The sequence below is a fragment of the Apium graveolens genome, chromosome 8 (genome assembly GCF_009905375.1).
Source record: "Apium graveolens cultivar Ventura chromosome 8, ASM990537v1, whole genome shotgun sequence".
NCBI classification, from domain to species: domain Eukaryota; kingdom Viridiplantae; phylum Streptophyta; class Magnoliopsida; order Apiales; family Apiaceae; genus Apium; species Apium graveolens.
The window spans coordinates 32,915,212-32,936,441 of record NC_133654.1 but is presented as its reverse complement, the minus strand read 5'-3'; the positions used below and the strand labels follow the sequence as shown (position 1 = coordinate 32,936,441).

Here is a 21,230-nt window from a genome sequence, read left to right as displayed (position 1 = left end):
TAGAACATTCATTATTCTTAATAATAAATGAAAAACCATCCAAATCCAACATAGGAATAGAAATAATATTCCTTACAATAGAGGGAACGTAATAACAATTATTCAGAATAATAGTCTTGCCCATAGACATATGTAAACTAAATGATCCTACAGATATGGCCGCAACCCTTGCTCCATTGCCCATACGTAGAATCACCTCATCTTTTTCAAGAGTCCTACTTCCCTTTAGTCCTTGCAACGAATTGCAAATATGAGAACCACAGGCGGTATCTAATACCCAAGTAGAAATTTGACCTAGTGACATATTAACTTCGATCATGAACATGCCTGAATCAGAAGCGGTAGTCTTACTACCCTTCTTCTTCTTCAATTCTGTAAGGTAAACCTTACAGTTCCTCTTCCAGTGCCCCAACTTGTTACAGTGAAAACAAACAGCTAAATTAGGACCAGTCAACTTGTGAGCATCTAGTATGCTCCGGAGTGATAGTGCAGAAGACATGACGAATATAGTAAATCTGTAAATGATAAACGCATAACAACACCTAGCAAATATTCAATTTCATTTCAAAACACTATATGAATCAGGTCTTTATTCATAAGTGTCTTCGACTAGTTTATCTAATTTATTCAACCCCCTAAGTGAAAATTAAGCATTCATAATGCTAGTGGGAATAGGGATCCTACATTCCATCACACAACCTCGGCTGTGGCACGAAACGTCATGTGATGTTCAATAGGCAGACAACTCTTGTCAATTACATCTTATGTTATTCCCTAATATAACTTTAGCCTCTTGAATAATTGAGTCACGACTGTGGCATGACAAACTCAATATTCTAAGTCAAGTCTAACCCAACATTTCGTACAATTGAATCAGTCTCCAACGGCCCACGGCTGTGGCACATAACGACCTTTAGATTCTAATTCAATGTACACATCTCTATGTAATAGACAAGTATTTCTTATTTCGAAATCAAAGCCCTCGGCTGTAGCACGAAACGACAATGATTCAAAAATAAGAACTACTTTCTACCATGTTGGAAGGCTTTGACCGACACAAGCCCGTTGTGTCATTGGCCAATTACTACTTGATATTATTTAATTTTAGAGGGATTATATTACGTTACAATCATAATCATATTATAAAGAGATTCTTCCTTTTAAATTAAATATTTCAAATCAATAATCGATAATCAGATGATTCCCAGATCGGGTGGAGCATTGTCAAGAGGCGTCACTTAATAACCCTTTCTTACAGATAGAAATCTGTTGTTGACAGAATCATCCTTTCTCTCAATATTGAAAATTCATATTCAATTACGTGTTTCATAAACATTAGAATCTCATGATCGTATTCATAATATTTATATTAAGGTCATGAAATAATTTCACTATATTAGATTGTCTAACAAACGCCTTATGTCAATTAAGTTCACCTAAATCTATCATCGCATGGTAAATATAGGCATATATCTCATATATAAAATTAAATAAACAAGTAAATGTAAAGTGCTATAAAGTAAATGTGTTTGGTTATGGCCTCATCCTATGTGATCTTTATCAAGCTCATGATAAAGATCAAGGTCAATCTAATATGGTGATGGAAATAAATACAACTACTTATTACATAAGTCTTCTTCTTTGTATCACCTCCATTGGATAGCCTTCTTGAGTCTTCAATTACATTACATGATTGAAAGTAAAACTAATCTAATGAACTTACAAGAATAACTCGAGTTACATTCGAGATTTATGATTACAAAGATTGACGACATGCAAGTCGTATTTAAAACCAAAACCAAAACCAAAACCATTACACTAAGGTCGAAAGGCCATAACCATCCACCATGCTCATACAACACATAAAAGCATGTTAAAGCACATAATCTGATCTTAACATATCATATTATCCATGATCTAATCATAAAAAAAAATATGACAAAAATCAGAATCATAATCAGAAAAACAAGAATCACTGTTTACGGGCAGTAAACGACTTCAAACGCCTTACTGATGAGTCGTTGATATCTTTTGCCATCAGTTTTGTTCAGATGCTCGTTTACCTATGGAATAGGGTATTCGTTTGCGTAAATCGGACACCAGACCCAGATTTCAGCAAATCTGCAGCAGCCAATTCAAAATCCGTATCTAATATGATTCTCATAATTAGAACAAACATAAATCATGTATATATCAGTATATATACAGATTACATAATCATCTTATGATTATACAACTCACATGAATATCATATATTCAAAACCATACATATATAAGCATATTATATCAACATCAAATCATGGCGAATCACATACATGCTCATATATCGAAAACAGTTAAACACATAAACGAATTAAAAACTTTTCGCAAGTAGCTCTGATGCCATTCAAGGGTTTATAGCACATAAACGCAACGAAAACGTAAATTTAAATCTTAAAAAAACCGAAACCCTCCGCAGGTTCCATGCGAAAAATAATGTTTAATTCGTAGTTCAGTATGTTTACCTTAAGAAGCTTTACATTAATGGAAAGATGGAGGTCTTTAATAGCGATCCAAGAACCACGAGCGGAGATCCTTAGCAGCTGTTCCTCAAGTGTGAAGCACTCCACCGGTATCCACCAAGAAAACGATGTAATGGAGAAGGAGGAGGTGGAGAGAATTAGGGTTTTGTAAAATTTTTAGGTTCAGGCAAAAATAGTGTTTATAATAGTATATTTATAGGCAAAATTTTTAGCTGAAAATTTTCCCATAAAATATTATTATTATTAACCCTTTATTATTCTCATTAATAATTAAAACACCTTTTAATTATTAATCCTTTTTCTAAACACTTTAGAAATAATTCTCTTTCTTGATTTGATTTCCAAAAATTAAATTCTTAATTAATAATATTAAGAACCGTTTCTTAATTAATTTATAATCAATTAAATCTCATTTAATCAATTATGAAATTTTCCAATTAATTATTTATTTCATAAATAAATAATTATCAGCCATTATTAATTAATTTCTCAACCATTAAATCATTATCTTTTATGGTGTAACCCTGTAGGTTCAATATTAAGCCGGTAGTAGAAATAAATAATAATAAAACTATTTTATCATTATTTATATAAATTCTCTAATTCATTAAATATGATTAATTAATTAATCATATTTATTCTACATCATGAGGGATACTTCTCAGCATATCGCGACTATCCGGATAATACGAATTCACTGCTTAGAATACCAAGAATCTATTCAGTGAGTAGTTACCGTACAATTAATTCCTTCTACCCTGCAATGTCACGATTAAATATATGGTATGGAACTTGTGTCAAGCCTATCTTATTTAATCACTTGCTTCCCATTCACTATGCTTAGTTCTATTTAATGTAAATTAGAAACTCCTTTCTAATTTCATTCACTCTGGCCAGAGATTCCTGAACTAACATAAGTGGATCAGCATTGAACATTCTCTTCCTTCACTGGAAGGGGTAGATCCTTTATTGATCATACACTATCTTCGTGTACAAATTCCTATACCCAGTAGAGCCCTTATAATTGTCCCTTGAGACTAAGAACTAAACCAAAGCATAGTTCAGTGTACACAAGATGACTATGATGACCTCAAGTCTAAGGATACTTGTACAACTATCACTATGTGAACAACTGCTGATACGTGAGTGAACTCCATCAGTTGTTCAGCTGTGTGAGTCATGTTCAGTGAACTTATTCTATAATAAGCACCTACATACTAGCTATAGTGTCACCACACAAATGTCTATGAGAACAGACATCCTTCATAATGAAGCAAGCATATTATGTACCGATCTTTACGGATTATTAATTACCAGTTAGTAATCCTATGATAAGGAACTATTTAAGTTTAGAGTTATCATCTTTTAGGTCTCATTATTATGATCTCATCACAATCCATAAAAAGCTTTACTCTAAACTGTGGTATATCTTATTTAAATATTTAAATAGATAGAGCCCGCAATAAAAACAAAACAAGTATTTTATTAATATCAATGAAATCAAAATAGATTACATAAAAGTTATTCCTAAATCCTCAAACATGACTGGACTTAGGACATATCTCTTTCAACTCCGGAGTCTCCCAACGAGGACACCCGTAGACTACAGAGACAGAGCTCCCAAAGCACACACTAGAATTTACCCCACATCCCCAATGAGGACACTCATTGACTACAGGAGGAGGCCTTTCATCCAGGCATACCCCTGGAGGTCTCTTACCACGGACATCGCATTCCCGTGGTTGTATTACAGGAAGGAGTTCTTCAATAGAGTACCTGTAACAAATATGTTAGTAATAATAATCTCCATCTTATTTGAATCATCCAAAGAACCCGTCCAAGTAACCATGCTGAAATTCTTATGCAAGCTATCTCTCCTACTTAGGGCGCGCCCTAATATCTTGCACAGGTGAAGGACTTGCTCAGAGAATCATTTAAACTCTTCTTCTTAACAACAAGGGGCGCCTCATATTTCCTATGAGGGCGCGCCTTCAATATTCACAGAATGCATTCAACTAACCATCCTTCAACCAACTAATACACAAGGCACGCCTTCCCTTACTCAAAGGGTGAGCATATTCCCTTGACAGAATGGAAACTCTCCATGTCTTCTCCTTTTTTTAGGCGTACATATATCAACTTTGACCACTCTATCTGATTTTGACCTGAATAATGTTTATACCAATTTTTGGCATAACAACTACCCCCTCCCCAAATTTTATATGCTATTGAAAATGGGATTCGAATTTTTACTCGTCTTTATCAAAATTTGTATAAACTTATGTACTATCAATATTATCTTACAGGGCGTGCCTTCAACATGGTGCACCTTTTGAAACACATCACTTTATATTTATTCAAAATTCGAATTGTTGTAATAATCAGAGAGGGCGCGCCTTCAATAGGGCGCGTCCTTTGGATTTCAAACGGTTCGAAACAGTTCCCCTTTTTTCTCTGGAATCGTAATCGACGTGATTGATGGGACTGACAGCTGTCCCACATCATTTTTATCTATAAATACAGTTAATCATTCAATTTTTACTTTTTTACTTTTCATTTTCTTTTTCACTTCACTTTCTCTTTCCAGAAGACAACACCGGCGATAATTGAGCTCTATTTCTCCCGAAATCAGTCGATCCTCCATCATTTTCAAGTTTCTTTCCTGTCAATTTTCTCATCAACTAAAAAGGTACACAAAATATTTCTCCTTTTTGATTTTTATCAAATAGATTATGATACATGCCATAGTGACTGTTTGTGTTCTTGCACATGAATGTTTTTTATGTGTATTTATCTGTGTGTATATATTTATGTATATTCTGATTTTTCCATTTAAATCCATAATTTTAGGATTTTAAATTTAATTTCTATGTTCCTAGAATTCCAACCGTTATTCTAGACAACTAACGCCCAATTTAAATTCAAGGCTCGCTCATCTACCTTTATTAGGAACAACCCTGTCATATCGTAAAATTTATTAGGGCGTGCCAACAACTTAGGGCATGCCTATAGTCATTTTTTGTTATCGCTTTACAGTAATCGTCCTTAGATTTTAAGCTTAGATACTTCCTCCCTTGCCGAGGTGCGCCCTACCCTTGTTTTTTTATTTCATAGTGTAACGGCTCCGGGTGCAATAACAAGCACCAGTTTAACTTGGGGAAGCGGTGATGTTTAGTTTCATAACATAACACATGGGACGTGTCCTCTGTTGAGGCGTGCCTTTTTCTTTAGTCATTCTTGCTGATTTGTTTCCTTCTTTTTGGACGCGCCCTCAACAATTTTTTCTTTTTATGTGGCAGCTGGAAGACGAGGGCGTATTTTTACATTTTCATCCTTTCAAGGAATTTCTTACCAATCATGGGATATATTCTCCTCCCAACGTCTACTTTAAACCACAGCCCCCAAATGCTCACCGTACCCCTGAATTCCTGGACTGTATACCGCACCTTATTCAAGACTCTAAGGAAGACAATCTCATGGCAGACTCTTCCAATAGTTCCTCTTTGGATAATGTCACTTTGGATCAAAGGAAGGGAAAAAAGAAGCTAGTCTCTAAAGAAAGATCTCCACTTCTAGAAGACAATTTAGATGATTGTCTAGAAGGGCTGAACGTTGATAGGTAGAGAGGAGTAGAAATAGAAGTTAATGTGGGAGCTGGACCATCCAAGGTTTCTTATAGAACGATTTCTCCAAGCTTATCCCCTCATCAATCTCAGGGCGCACATATTGCATTTAACTCTGAGGGCGCGTCTGAGGAGAACTCGTCGCCTCTTCGTGATGAGATGAATTTTTTCGATGAAGACACCCTTCAGTTCTCCACCTCACATGCACCTTCTCCCATTCCATTCGTTCATTGGGAGGTTTCTGACAGTGAGTTGGACTTTGATTGGAACAATTTCGAGCCACGCAATGAAGCCGTGAAGAAACGATTCAGAAAGGAGCATGGAAAATTATTCTGTGTAGGACTCCCCTCGGCCTGTTCTGATGAGCAGCTGGAATGGCTGATGGAGTTTTATGACATGGAGGGAATCTGGGCGCGCCCACTTAGTATGATGCATCCCCATATCTTTAATTATAGGAGAAATTTTAGGATTTCTTGAATGGTAACCAGACAAAGCTAGTTTTATTTGGTGTGGGCGTGCCCTTACACCCTTACCTTAGAGAGGTGATCGAGCTATATGACATAACTCCTCTTCAACTTCCCCCCAACAGGTACAAATTTGTTCTTGCTTTATTCATCTTATACATAGACTTAGGCTTCCCTCAACCCACAATGGATGAAGTGAGCCATTTCTTCAGCTTAAGGAAATCTAACCATGGGTATTACTATCTGGTTGTGGACAAGCAGCACAATAAAAAAAGGATTTTCTTCTGGAAAATTCAGTCATGAGAAGGATTGGAAAGAGAATTTTTTCTACTTATATGATATTCCAAGAATAAGGATTCAATTCAATACTTCTCCAAGTAAGGGTCGCCTTACTTTATCATTTCCTTTTCCCCTTCCATTCCTCACATATTTTCCTTACTTTTATTTTGTTTTTTTTGTTCCTTTAGAGAAACCAACTGTAAAAGCACTTGAGGGCGCGCCTAAAATGCTTGCAGAGGCCCATCTTAGAGTGGGTGCTGAAAGGTGGAATATGAAAACTTTAGTCACTAGGACTAATTTGATGCGAACAAGAATTTTATCTGATCAAGTGGGGATAAAACGTAAATATATAAAATTCAGGAAAGGAAACCCCGTTTCTCACGTTATTGATGTGGATAGTGATGAAGAGGTTGAAGAAGAAGAAGAATTAGAAGATAGCAATCTTCAAGACGAAACTCCTACATGAACATCCTTCATTATTTTTCATTGTAGTACTCTTTAATAGTTCCAATATTGCATGTTGTTCATTAAATCTTCTACTTGATATCATCTGTGATTTTTATTTGCTTTAATTTTTTTTACATATTACAAAGTAAGGGCGCGTCTTTCGTCCAATGTGCATTATATCCTTTATGATACTAACCATCTTTATGATTTTTATGCAGATGTGGCTCCTCCCAGAATCCCCAAATCATTCGGGGCGCTTCCTGGTGACAAATCCAAACTTAAGGTAGCAAAGAAAGATACTTCAAAAGCTCAAACCTCCATTTCAGCTCCTACACCTCTCCTTCAACCCACCCATGTTCCTAAAAGGACAGTGGTAGACTTGACAGAGAAACAGGGCGCACCTAAGAGGCCCCGAATAGAGGGTTCGCCTATTAGCTCTTCTTTCTTAATCCTTTTGAACTTAATTCCTAAATACTTTGAGGTGTCAGCCCTCTTTTAATGTTGTGCAATTTGTAAGACTAATTATTTTGCTACTTTTTTATTTTGCATTATGACAATCATTTGGCTTTTACTTTTCTTGCAATCACCCTTACCAATCCCATGTCTTTAATAAGTATATAAGAGCAAAAAATTTCTTTTACAAGCACAATTTTTTAAGCATCAGACGTATGGGATGCCTTCATGGTTAAAGCGTGCCTTATAGTTTATAGAACTCCTTGCATTAAGGTGCGTACTAACATTTTGGATCATAGATAGCAAACATTTGGTCTAGAAGTAATCTTTTTGATTACTCTTACATAGAAATTTTGTAAGATAAATCTGTCAAGGCACTTCTACCATTACGGTGCGCCTTGTATTGTGCTGATTTTTGGTTTAATTTTTTCTGCAAATGCTTTACTTGCTTTCCTTTTATGAACTTCCTAACTGAATTTTATTGAAATACTTCCATACATAGGACACATCCTCATCATTCACTAGGATACTTTCATTTCAAGGTGCGCCTATAAATAAACATCAAACTTTATACTTGATTGAAATATTTTTATCTTAAAGGCGTGCTTTCTTGGCATGTTTCAAAATATTTATTTCCTTTTTCTGTTATAATTTGTAATATGCCTTATGAGTTTTATATTTTGCAGACTAAACATTATTCGGGCGTCCCTTGCTATAGGACGCGTCCTCTTATCTTTTTAGTAGAAATTTTGACAAGTAGAATTTATTAAGGCGATCCTACCCTTAGGGCGCGCCGGATGCATAATCTTATGCCATGTCTAAAAAAACATATAATTAAATATCTTTCGTTCTTATTAATAATGTGTTGACTGAGGAATTTGGGTGCAACAAAGTCCGAGGTTCGTAGCCGGAAACAAGATCTGTGATGGTGGTTCCTCGTCGGAAACGTGAACAGTAGTCGGTGGATCCGATGAACAGTATTCGTCGGAAAAGATGAACAGTGTTTAGTGGTGGTGATTATTGGGGGTTGAGATTGCTTAGGGTTAGTGGTGGTGATTATTGGGGGTTGAGATTGCTTAGGGTTAGTGGTGGCTCCTTTGCGCTCTCGCTTTTGACCCCTTAAAATTTGCCTACGTACCCCTATTTATAGGGGATCAAGCCAACGTAGTTCCTGGGGAACAAGAAATCTAACGGGCTTAGATTTCTTATCCCGAGGCCCGGTAGGAAACCCACTAGCTTTAGGAATGTCCGCCGATGAGGCCCAACAACAAAGGCCCAAGGCTTGTCCGCGGCTTCAAGACTTCACGGATAAGGCATCTCCCTGGCCAAGGATAACCCTCCGCTACCAGCTGTTTCTCTAGTTTGTGGATGTAGGTATAGCCATGGTTCACCCCAAATGTTGGACGCATCCTTGTCCCCCGATAAGGAGCCCCTACCAGATTACAGGACAAGTGATCCCAAGCTTTTGGGTGCAAAGTGCAGGATACTCTAAAGTCTCCTAACGAGGACACCCGTTGACTACAGAGACAGAGCTCCCAAAGCACACACCAGATTTCACCTCACATACCCAATGAGAACACTCATTGACTACAGGAGGAGGTCTTCAATCATCAGGCATACCCCTGGAGGTCTCTGACCACAGACACCGCCTTTTTCTGTAGATGTGCTACAGGAAGGAGTTCTTCAATAGAGTACCTGCATCAAATAGGTTAGTAATAATAATATCCATCTTCCTTGAATCTTCCAAAGAGTTCGTCCAAGTAGCATGTCAAATTTGTATTATGTGCCAAGTAGAATTTAAGGGGGCGCCCAAACATTTCTGTATGTTGGCGCCACCCTGTGTCACCAGCCTTTGATCTCTTATTTTGTCATTCTATATTATAGGGCGCTCCCTAGATTATTCGACATTAGGGCTCGCCTTAACTCTGTCCAAGTAAAGCCAGGGTATGAAGCTGTCAAAGTAATCTTGCCCGAGGAACCCGTCCAAGGAATCTTTCTCACTTAGGGCGCGCTGTAAAGCTCACTATAGGAAAAAATTCAATTAAGGAATCCCTCACCCCTTCTTCAGTAATTGGGCGCGCCTCCATCAGTCATTTTTATCATAGGGCGCGTCCTGATCACAGAGAATGCGCCTTCTTTCTTTTTATGGAAAGGTAATCTTACCTGTTTCCTCAATTTTAGGCGTTTCTTTCTCAATTTGACTATTTCATCAATCTCAAACTGAATATTGTTTATAATAATTTTTGGGCATAACAACTACCCCCCAAATTCCATATGTCATTGAAAATGGGATTGGAATTTTTTCTCATCCTTATAAAAATATGTATATACAAACTTTCCAATATTTTTACTGGGCGCGCCCTCAGCAGGGCTTGCCTTTTTAAAGTTCCAAATTTTGTATTCGGAATTTCTAGTTACTGTGATAATCATATGAGGCGCGCCTTCAAGAGGGCGCGTCCTAGAATTTGAAATGATTCGAAACGGTTTCCCTTATTCTTCGGTAATCATGATTGACGTGATTGATTTGACAGTTGTCCTTTTTTTTACCTATAAATACAGGTCACCATCAGTCATTTTCTTTTTACTTTTACTTTCTCCTCTCTCTTTACTTTCTCTTTCTTCTCTAAAAGCTTCAACTCTGGCGGTGCCATTTCGCTCAGAATCGGCCTTCTCCATTGTCATTCTCCAAATCCTTTCCGGCCAACTTCTTCTTCAATTTAAAAGGTATGTAAAACTTCTCACATTTCTGAATTCCGTCAAATAAATCACTCTGCATGCCATATTATCTCTTCAACTTCCCCAACTGTTCTTGATGATATACATAAAAATGATATATATATCTGTGTATGTATATGTATAATTTTGAATTTTTGCTATTTTAGATCCAAAATCATTGGGTCCAATCTTTAATTTCATGGTTCTAGGAATCTCAACCGTTTACTCCTAAAGTCAAAAGCATATATCGCATGACAAGGCGCGCCTTTATAAGGCGCGTCCTCCTTTTTATTATCAGCAGCGACATTGTCATCCAACCTCCCAATAGCTTAATATTCACACTCTATAGCAGTCATTATAGATTTTACAATTGATAGGGCACGCTTTTTTAGTATATGACCCGTCCTAGAAGGAAGCTGACATAGGTCATGGGAAATACCATTCTCTTAAACCCACCATTACTTTTCTATTTCCTTCATACTTTCTTATCTCATTCTCTCGAATTGGGCGCGCCCTCAACATTTTTTGGTTTTCTTGACAGCTGGAAGACGAGGGCGCGTTCTCTCCTTTTCACCCATTCAAGAATTTCCTTATCAATTTGGGAATCTATTCACCTCCAAACACCTACTTCGACCCTCAACCTCCAAACGCCCACCATACCCCTGAGTTTCTGAACTAGGTGGCGCGCCTTGTTCAAGATTCCAAAAAAGGTACCCTGATGGCAGATTCTTCAAACAGTTCTTCCACGGACAACGTTCCTTTGTCTCGTAGACATGGGAAGCAAAATCTAATCCAAAAAGAAAGATCCCCAGCTCCTATTAGCACAGAATTAGAGGATGACGACTGGTTCGAGAGCTTGAATGCTGACAGATATAGAGGTGTTGAAATGGGCATCAACGTAGATGCAGGGCCATCCAAAGTCTCCTATAGGGCTGTTTCTCCAAGCCTATCTCCACAAAAATCACAGGACGTGCCCACTTCTCCCATGTCTGAGGGCGCTCCTGAAGGAAACATGTCGCCCCTTCGCGATGAATTGAATTTTTTTGATGAGGACTCTTTTCAATTTTCCACCTCTCCCGAACCTTCTCCAATCCCCTTCCAGCACTGGGAAGTTTCTGACAGTGAATTGGACTTTGACTGGAATGAATTCGAACCATGTAGTGAAGCTGTGAAGAATCACTTTCGGAAGGAGCATGGGAAGCTTTTCTGCACGGGTCTGTCCTTGGCTTGTTCAGATGAGCAATTAGAATGGCTCATGGAATTTTACGATATGTAAGGCATATGGGCACGCCCTTTAACAATGATGCGCCCCCATATTTTCAACTATGGGAGAAACTTCAAGATCCCTAGGATGGTAACCAGCCCTAAGTTGGTATCTTTGTGTATAGGCGCACCCTTACATCCCTATCTTAGGGAAGTGATAGAACTTTATGATGTGACTCCACTCCAACTCTCTCCCAACAGCTATAAATTTATTCTGGCTCTGTTCATTCTCTATACGGACCTGGGTTTTCCTCAGCCTTCGATGGCCGAAGTCACCTATTTCTTTAAATTGAGAAAATCTGACCACAGATACTACTACTTGGATGCAGACAAGCAACATAACAAGAAAGGTTTCTCCTCTGGCAAGCTCAGCCATGAAAAAGGCTGGAAGGAAAACTTCTTTTACTTGTATGATGTTCCCAGACTAAGAATAAGATTCAACATGTCACCAAGTAAGGGCGCTCTCTTTCATTCTCTTTTTCCCGTATTATTTCTATGTTCCTATTTTCTTTTTTACAACCTTATTCTTTTCAGACAGACCAGCGGCCAAACCAGTTAAGGGCGAGCCTAAAAGGCGAGCTGAAGCCCTTCTCAGAGTGGCTGCTGAAAGATGGAACTTGAAGACTTTAGTTACTAGGACCAATTTGATGCGAGTCGGAATCCTTTCTGACCAAGTAGGAACGAAGTGTAATTTCGTAAAATTTAGGAAATGTGTCCCTATTTCTCATGTCATTGACTTAGATAGTGAAGAAGAAGCTGAAAAAGAAGAAGATGAGGCAGAAGACAGCTCTTTACGGCCAAGCCCCTTCAGGTTCAATAATTACAAAGTCTAAAGGCGCGCCTTCCATAATTGGCGCGTCCTAGCCTTTTTCCTGTTAGCTTTTGCATTGGCATACTAGATTACTGATAGAAATTCCTGTTAATATTATTTGACAAACTTTCTGTTATTTAGGGCGCGTCCTTTTTACTCGAGGCTTAGCACTTTATACATCTTTATCAATGCTATCTTTATCAATTGCCTTTATTTATTGCTTTATGCAGCACGCCTGTTTGTCAAGTTTAACTAATATGTGCCCTGGTGACAAACCTAAACCCAAACCAAAGAGAGATGCTCCTACAGCGCAGGCATCCATCCCTACTCCTACTCCTATCCCCCAAACTACTCATGTCCCAGAAAGGCCCGTAATTGATTTAACAGAGAAACAGGGCGCGCCTAAAAGGCCCAGAACAGAGGGCGTGCCTTCAAGCTCATCTGCTGCTTTGAATTCCCTTGGCCCCATGGGTTCCCTTCATGTTTCAGATGAGGAAGTGGAACAGTGGCAAGCTATGGACTTAGAAGAGGTCACACGTGCTTCCATCAAAGCATCCTGCCAGTTGTTCATCCATTCCACCCGAGTGGTGGACAAGCTTCTTGAAGAGAAGGCGCGCCTCGAGAGACTGCAGGGCGACAATAACATCTTGAAGAACACCCTTAAAGATAAAGATTTTCTGCATGCCAAAGATATAAAAGCCAAAGACTCTGAGATCTCCTTCCTCATGGATGAGGTGGCTAATCTTACTTCCCAGCTGGAGATTGCCAATAAAAAGGCTACCTCTCTCCACACTGAGCTTGGAGGAGCCAACTTGAGGATTGAGTATCTTGAGGAGCAGCAGAAAAGGGGGTGGCCTGATGAGAAGAAGGAAATGACTGATGAAGCATTTGCTAATGGTTTCCACTTCTAAAGGATTGGTTTTGTGGCCAATGACCCTGATTATACTTTTGAGAAATTTGGGGAAGAAATAGTTGCTGAGATGGTGGAGTTCAAGAAGGAGCATGTTGTAGAGATCAAGGCGAGGATGGTAGAGCTTGGATTAGAGGAAGAAGATGAGGGCGCGCCAAGAGAGGAAACCTCTAAGGACATGCCTGAAGCTGATCCTACTGTTCCTCTTCAAACCATTCCCCCAACAGATGAATCTCAGGGCGCGCCCTGATTTATGTTTAACCTGTATTCGTACTTAAGTTTCAAATACTTCTGAGGAGCCAGCCCTCGTTTGATGCTGTGCAAAGTTGTACGACTTATTTTTTAGCTACTCTTTAATTTTTTGCACTATAACATATCGTATGGGTTTATATGACTCCATCTTTTGTTGCGTGCATATAAAAATCTGTTAAGGTACATCGACCATATAGGGTGCGCCCTAATATTATATTGTTTTGATTCCCTTTCAAACCATCACACACTTGCATCCTATAGAAACATGAGTGGCGACCTTCCATCACAGCGCGCCTTTATCATATTTAGAACATAAGATAAACTGTTATGGGCGCACCCTTTAGTATTTAGAGAATGTTTATCATGGATACTTACCTTTTTTCAAGATTTTAAAATTGTCCTTATATCATTGGGATCTATAGAATTCTTTTAACAGAGCATTTTGAAATGAGGGCGCGCACTATATCTTTTCAACATGTAAGTGTCAAATACTCCTTTCTTATCAGTGATTCTTTTACAGTATTTTATTTAAGTACCAAAACAATGGCGCGCCTTAATCTGAAGGACTTGTCCTTAACTTATTCGATCAGTCGTACACTTTTATTTCTGCGTTATTAATCTGCTGTTTCACATATATATATTTTTTATATAGGTGTGCCCTTCTATGGACGCATACCATGGTACCCTGATTACGGATGGGTAATTCCTCAATTGGGCGCGCCTTATCATAGGGCGTGCCTTATAAATTAAATTTTTATATGCCAAGCAGATAAAGAAATTTGAAGTAACTTCTTTCTTTTATTGATAGTGCGCTCTAGTGTACAAATTACACCAGTCCCATGGCTACTATGCTCTGTGGGAAAATTATTTGAAAATTTTCTTCCTTCTTCTAGTTTCAAGGTTCGTAGTCATATGTACTACCCCCTAGGCTAGGAGGAATTTATTTGCTACTAGTCTATTACATAGGATTTAATCATGGAAATGAGGGGGACAAAGCCACACCCTACTGATAATACTTCCGTAAATGCTCCGCATTCCATGCTCAAGGAATAGGTTTACCATCCAGATCTTCCAAGCGACAGGTTCCCTTCCAGAGTATAGCTTTGACCTTGTATGGTCCCTCCCAATTAGCTCCAAGCACCCCTTGCTGAGCTATCTTGGTGTTAGGCATAACCTTTCGCAACACAAGATCCCCAACCTTGAACGACATGGATTTTACCTTTTTATTAAAATACCTTGCGATTCTCTGTTGATATGTAGCAAGCTTTAATTGAGAATTTGTTTGGGCTTTATCTAGCAAATCCAAGTGGAGCCTCTGGTTAACTTCTGCATCTTCCTCAACAAACAAGTCTCTCCGGAGGGATCCGGCTCCTACCTCCACGGGAACCATGGCCTCATACCCATAAGTCAGCAAAAATGGGATTTCTCCTGTAGTCGATCTCGGAGTTGTATTGTAAGACCGGAGGACCATGGGCATCTCCTCTGGACAATCTCCTTTCTTTTCTTCCAACTTTGCCTTCAAAGTATGTTTTATGATTTTGTTTATAACTTCCGTCTAACCATTGCTTTGCGGATGATAAACTGCGGCAAAATCCTTTTTGATGTTCAAGTCCTCACAAAGATTCCTTAGCTTTTTACTATCAAACTGCTTCCCATAATCCGAGATGAGTTTGTATGGGATATCAACCTGCATACTATAGAATTGAAAAAAAAGGTCCTTATCTTTTTTGCTGTGATCGTGGCCAGTGGCATAGCCTCCGCCCATTTGGTAAAGTAGTCTACAACCACCATGGCGTATTTCACATCCCCCTTTGCTTTGGGAAACTCTCCAATGAGATCAATTCCCCACATGGAGAAAGGTCAGGGACTTGCTAATGAGGTGATGGAAGATGCCGGGGCAGTGGAATAGTTGGCGAATCGCTGGCAACGATCGAAGGCCCGGACAAACTTAAAAGCGTCTTCTTTCATAGTTGGCCAGTAATATCCTTGTCTGAGGACTTTTAATGCCAACGAGCCACCCCCCGAGTGATTTCCATAAATCCCTTCATGTACTTCTCTGAGGATGTAGTTTCCTTCTTCTAGGTCTATACAGCGCAATAGTGGTTGGTTGAATCCTCTCTTGTATAATACCCCATCATATTCAACATACTTGGCAGCCTGGTATCGAAGGTGTCGAGCCTGTAATTTTTCTTCTGGTATAGCTCCTATTTGAATATAGTTATGAATGGGGGTCATCCAGCTTTCTCGCAGAATTTCTTGTGTCTGGAACACCTCTACCTCTGGAATACTCGGGATTTCCTGGATTCCCAAAGGGATTTGTCCAAGTTGGATGCTGTCCATCTGTGATCCCATCTTGGCCAAAGCATCCGTATTACTATTTTCTTCTCGCGGAACACTTTCTAGCCTGGCATTTCCAAATCTTTCCAATAGGTGTTGCGCACATCTCATGTATAATTCCGTCTGTGGTCCCCGGGCCTGGAAACCTCCGTTGACTTGGTTCACAACTAATTCAGAGTCACTCCGAACTATCAGATTCACAACCCCCACCTCCAGAGCTAATTTCAGACCGTTGATCAAAGCTTCATACTCAGCGTCATTGTTAGTGACATAAAATTTGAAATGGATAGCACTCATCAAACGGTGCCCCTCCGGAGTGACCAAAATAATCTCGGCACCTGATCCACTGTTATTTATGGCCCCGTCGACATGTAAGATCCACCACGGGTGTGGGAGTTCCTCCCTTTTATCACCAGGAGAAATTCTTCGCGAGGAAGGTTCCGCCAGCACTATGGCTTTGTCATCTACTTTGGAATCAAACTCAAGTATGAAATCAGCCAACGCCTGTCCCTTGATTGCCGTGCGAGGACAATATTCCAAATCTAATTATCCTAGCTCTACCTCCCACTTTAACATTCTTCCCGATGATTCGGGTTTGTGTAGAATATGTCGGAGCGGATAAGCAGTGCGAACTTCTATTCGGTGAGCCTGAAAATATGGTCTTAATTTTCGTGCCACAAGAATAAGAGCGTACACCAGTTTTTCCATGCTGGTATATCTGGTTTCTGCATCCAGCAACCTTTTACTCACATAGTACACGGGCCACTGGTGGCTTGCTTCCTCCTTCACCAATACCGCGCTGACATAGTATTCACATACTACCAAGTAAAGAATCAATGTCTCTCCGTCCTCTGGCTTGGCCAATATGGAAGGATTTCCCAACTGCTCTTTGATTTTCAGAAAAGTCTCTTCACACTCTGGGGTCCACACAAAATCCTTCCCCATTTCTTTGATTTCCTTGAAGAATTCTTTGCACATATCCGATGATTTTGAGACAAATCGATTTAGGACTGCAATCCTTCCTGCCAGGCTCTGCACTTGCTTAACGCTGGTGGGAGATTTCATGTCCAACAGAGCCCTGATTTTTGTCGGGCTGGCCTCAATTCCTCGGTGGTTAACCATAAATCCCAAAAGTTTTCCCGACTCGACACCAAACACACACTTTTGAGGGTTTAGCTTCATTCTGTATTTTCTCAGAATATGGAATATTTCTGCTAAGTCTGCGATTTGATCTGCCGCCTTCTTAGACTTTACAAGCATGTCATCCACGTATACTTCCATTGTATTTCCAACCTACCTCTTGAACATTTTATTTACCAATCTTTGATAGGTAGCCCCCGCGTTGATCAATCCAAATGGCATCCCAATGTAGCAATAGAGTCCTCTATCGGTGATAAAAGAGGTGTGCTCTTGCTCAGGCCCATATATGAGAATTTGATTATACCCGGAGTATGCATCCATGAAGCTAAGCAAGGCATGCCCTGCCGTGGCGTCGACCAACTAATCAATTCTTGGCAAGGGAAAGCTATCCTTTGGGCACACTTTATTCAAATCAGTAAAATCCACACATGTTCTCCATTTACTGTTAGGTTTTCCTACTAACACCGGGTTTGCTAGCCAATCTGGGTAGAAGGACTCCCGAATTAGTCCGACATCCAAGAGCCTATCTACCTCTTCTGCTAAGGCTATATCCCTCTCTCCGCTTACGGCCCTGCATTTTTGTCGAACTCATTTATACTTGGGATCGATATTCAAACGGTGGCACATTACCTCTAGGTCGATTCCCACCATGTCAGAATGGTCCCATGCAAATACATCAAGGTTTGCCAAGAGAAATATCGAAAGACCCTCTTTCAATCTTGGTACCAACTGAGATCCAATTCTTAAGATTTTACTCGGATCTTTTTCGTCGACAGGGATTTCAATTGTATCTTCTGCTGGCCCCATCTTCTCCATTGGCATTGGTATCCGTGGATCCAGGTCGGGCGAATCATGATTTTTATTGTTCTACAGAGAAGGCGCATCCCCTTTAGGAGGAGCATCGACTTCTCTAGAAGGCGTGCTCTGTATCGCAGGGGCATCAACTTCCTTAATACTCTTCGCGGGCAAGGGCGCTCCCTCCAGAAGAGGGGCATCTACCTTACGCTCATCCTGTCCAAGGCTTTACAAGACGTCACATCTTCCTTCCAATCGTTCCCCATTAAAATCTGCTTGGACTATGGTGTTTGAGGATTCCTCTTCTTCCAACATTTTAATTCTAAGTGTGTCTTCCAAGAACAACATTGCTGGAGGCAGTCCAGAGGGGCGCTCGTCTTCTTGCTCAACGTAATAATGGACTCAGATTTCCTCGATCGGCTGCTCAATGCTCTTTTCTCGATCATCATCTGATGCCTCTTCAGTGTGGGAGTCTTTTCTTAAACCTCTCATAGCTTCCCTGTAGCACTCCTGAGAGTCATACTGTGAGCCCTTTATGCTCCCAACACCATTTGGCGTTGGAAACTTGATGGTAAGGTGGTGGATTGAGGTAATAACCCTCATCTCCTGAAGAAAAGGCCGTCCCAACAGCACGTTGTGGGACGACTCCTGATTCAGAACTTTGAACTCGAGCATCTTTGTTACGGACAACGGGCTTTCCCCCAAAGTACATGGCAACCAAATTGATCCCATAACTCTAACTCCCATGCCAGAAAAGCCATAGACCCACGAATCTTCCCCTGACATATCCCGATCAGGTAGCCCCATCTTCTTATAGGTGCTGTAGTAAAGGATGTTTGCCGAGCTTCCATTGTCCACGAAGGCCCTATGGATGTTTTTGGTTCCAATATGGATGGAAATAACCAGTGTATCGTTGTGGGGGTGATGCACCCATCGGGCATCCACTTCTCTGAAGGTAATATCCATGGATTCACCCTTAAATACTTTGGGTGGTCGAGTCTCCACCCTATGGATGTCCGTGAGAGGCCTGAACCGGGCTTCCCTAGCATATCTCGCCAAGGCTCGGTTGCTGCATTCCATCCCGAGATCTCCCCCGTAGATTGTTCGGATGCTGTCGTCCCTGACGAATTTATTTTCCTCCAGAGTTTCATTGTTCGACCCCCGCGGGGCTCGCATTTCTTCTTCCTTCACTTTGTCATCCTTGTATTTCCTTACTTCCTTAACTACCCATTCACCAAGGTATCCTTCCTTGATAAGTGCTTCGATCTCATCCTTTAGTTGGCGACATTCATGTATGTTATGCCCGGATGACTCATGGTATTCGCAATACTTTTTCTTGTCTCTACTTTGCTAGGATGACAGAGCCTCGGGTTTTCTAATCAGCCCTCTATTTTTGTTTACCTCAAAGATGTGTTTAATTGACGCGGCCTAGGGCGTGTATCGGCTCGTTCTATAATCATAGTTTGAGGAAGGACTCTATTCCCTCCTCGTGGTCGTGGTATTCACCCTGTTCGGGCTTCTACTACTCCTTCTGTACCTTGGGCTTGGAGATCTGTCTCTCTTCCTTGCTTTGCTTCTTTGACTGGCGTGCACAACTAGTTGTACTTCCGCCAGAGATTGCTCTATGGCTTTGAACGATTCTGCCAAAGTAAAGACGTCCGCTAGAGTAGCTGGGTCTTTTCCTTGCAAGTGTTTCCAGAAGTCTGAACCAATCCTTAGTTCTGTGATTAGAAAGCTCTTTAGGGCTTCGTCTAAAGCCCCCTTACGCTGGTAGATTCTGCATTGAACCTTTTAAAGTACGCCGTCAAGCTTTCATCCTCCCTTTGCTTGACGTTAGCGAGGGTTGTAACAAAGGGAGCATATCTCACAGCCGCTTGAAACTTGGTCAAGAAAAGAGTCTTCATTTGATCCCAAGAAGGGATTACTCCCGACCCAAGCTTTTGGAACCATTGTTGGGCACTTTCTCTAAAAGTCGCTACCAGGAGCCGACATCGAGCCAAGTATGGGACTTGATATATATCCATCTCTATATTGAATCGGCCCAGAAATTCCACGGGGTCTGAGCTTCCGTGGAAGCGGAGATCGCTAGTTGTGTTACGATATCCGGCCGGCAACTGTGCCTCTCTTACAGCCGCCGAGAACGGGGAAGGGATTTCAGATATGGCCATCACTCTTCCTTCCAGATGGTTAAGTAGCCTTTTCAGATCTCCCACATTGAAGGTCCCCACACCTGGGATAGTTTGCATTTGAGGCTGCGGACCTTGGGGTTGCAGTGGAGGTACCTCTACTTGGTTTCCACCTTGAGGGGCCTGCTGCTGGTTCGTGTTCTGGGCATCTTCCGGTATGATAATCACTTCGGGGTTCCGACCTTGATCTCCCCCCTGATTTACTCCTTGACCTCGACCGCGGCCTCGAGCCATCCCGCGGTCATAATTTTCCAAATCTCTGTGATCATCATATTTAGCATAGTTATCGCTGTCTGCTCAATTATACCAGCGGGCATCAATGTGGCCATGGTAATTATCGCGACGATACCCGTCTAAGTACCTACCTCGGCCTCTGCCTCTTCCCCTCCATTGAGGTCTTCTCCATCGGTCGCTTCCATATCCTCGACCATACCGGTCCAGTGATCTGTGGGGAAGAGCTCTCTCATAATCGTGGTTCCACTCCTGATTTCCCTGGGAATTCAGGGGCACACGCGTTGTATCATGGGGAATCACATCTCCACGATCAGCTTCTTTTTTCCATTCAAGCAACAACATTCTTAAATCATCATCGCCTAAGCGGATCCCCAAGCGATCCTTCAAAGCTGCGAAGCCTCGTTGCCGATTCTCCGGCATGGACTCCGCCTGTCGGCGTTCCTCAAGACTACGTCCAGACCGGTACAGATGGGCAGCCCCCCGGTTATCCGTCCACAGGATTTCTCGACCATCAGCATCTTCTTCCACCAGCTCGATGATTGGGGACGTATCATTGGAATAGTCTAGGCGTCGCGGGGTTATCGGCACACGCCCTCCTCCGGTATGGCCGTGGCCGGCTGAGGCATCCTTATCAGTCATAGGTGCTTTTTCAGGTGCATGAATAGCACAGCTGCGACGAAGGCCCCTTCTGGTCTTGCGCCGCTCTACGGTGCTCAAACTTGAATCGAAGCCGTTCAAAGCATCGCCCATGCAGTACAGTTGTTCCAGCAAGTCAGCGTTGCTTATGAGCACAGGCGGT

The 21,230-nt window shown here is 40.9% G+C and overlaps 2 protein-coding genes across 2 annotated transcripts; both read right to left on the bottom strand.

Annotated features, from left to right (window-relative positions):
• Positions 1-14,781: 14,781 nt before the first annotated feature.
• On the bottom strand, positions 14,782-15,590 carry LOC141679466 (uncharacterized). The gene is made up of 2 exons (XM_074485963.1): positions 15,435-15,590; positions 14,782-15,255 (listed from the first exon to the last, which is right to left on the bottom strand). The coding sequence occupies exons 1-2, from the start codon at positions 15,588-15,590 to the stop codon at positions 14,782-14,784; spliced, it is 630 nt and encodes a 209-aa protein (XP_074342064.1).
• Positions 15,591-15,599: 9 nt separating this feature from the next.
• Positions 15,600-18,032, bottom strand: LOC141679465 (uncharacterized). Its single transcript, XM_074485962.1, has 3 exons — positions 17,847-18,032; positions 16,638-17,369; positions 15,600-16,586 (listed from the first exon to the last, which is right to left on the bottom strand). The coding sequence occupies exons 1-3, from the start codon at positions 18,030-18,032 to the stop codon at positions 15,600-15,602; spliced, it is 1,905 nt and encodes a 634-aa protein (XP_074342063.1).
• Between the last annotated feature and the right edge of the window lie 3,198 nt (positions 18,033-21,230).

Coding starts and splice junctions, on each gene's coding strand:
- LOC141679466 (XM_074485963.1), bottom strand. CDS start 15,590: ATGTGGGGAATTGATCTCATTGGAGAGTTTCCCAAAGCAAAGGGGGAT. Junction 15,256..15,434: donor CCTTTTTTTTCAATTCTATA/GTATGCAGGTTG, acceptor CATACTTTGAAG/GCAAAGTTGGAAGAAAAGAA.
- LOC141679465 (XM_074485962.1), bottom strand. CDS start 18,032: ATGGAGAAGATGGGGCCAGCAGAAGATACAATTGAAATCCCTGTCGAC. Junction 17,370..17,846: donor TGGTGGGAATCGACCTAGAG/GTAATGTGCCAC, acceptor TTCAAGAGGTAG/GTTGGAAATACAATGGAAGT. Junction 16,587..16,637: donor GAAGAATGTTAAAGTGGGAG/GTAGAGCTAGGA, acceptor ACGGCAATCAAG/GGACAGGCGTTGGCTGATTT.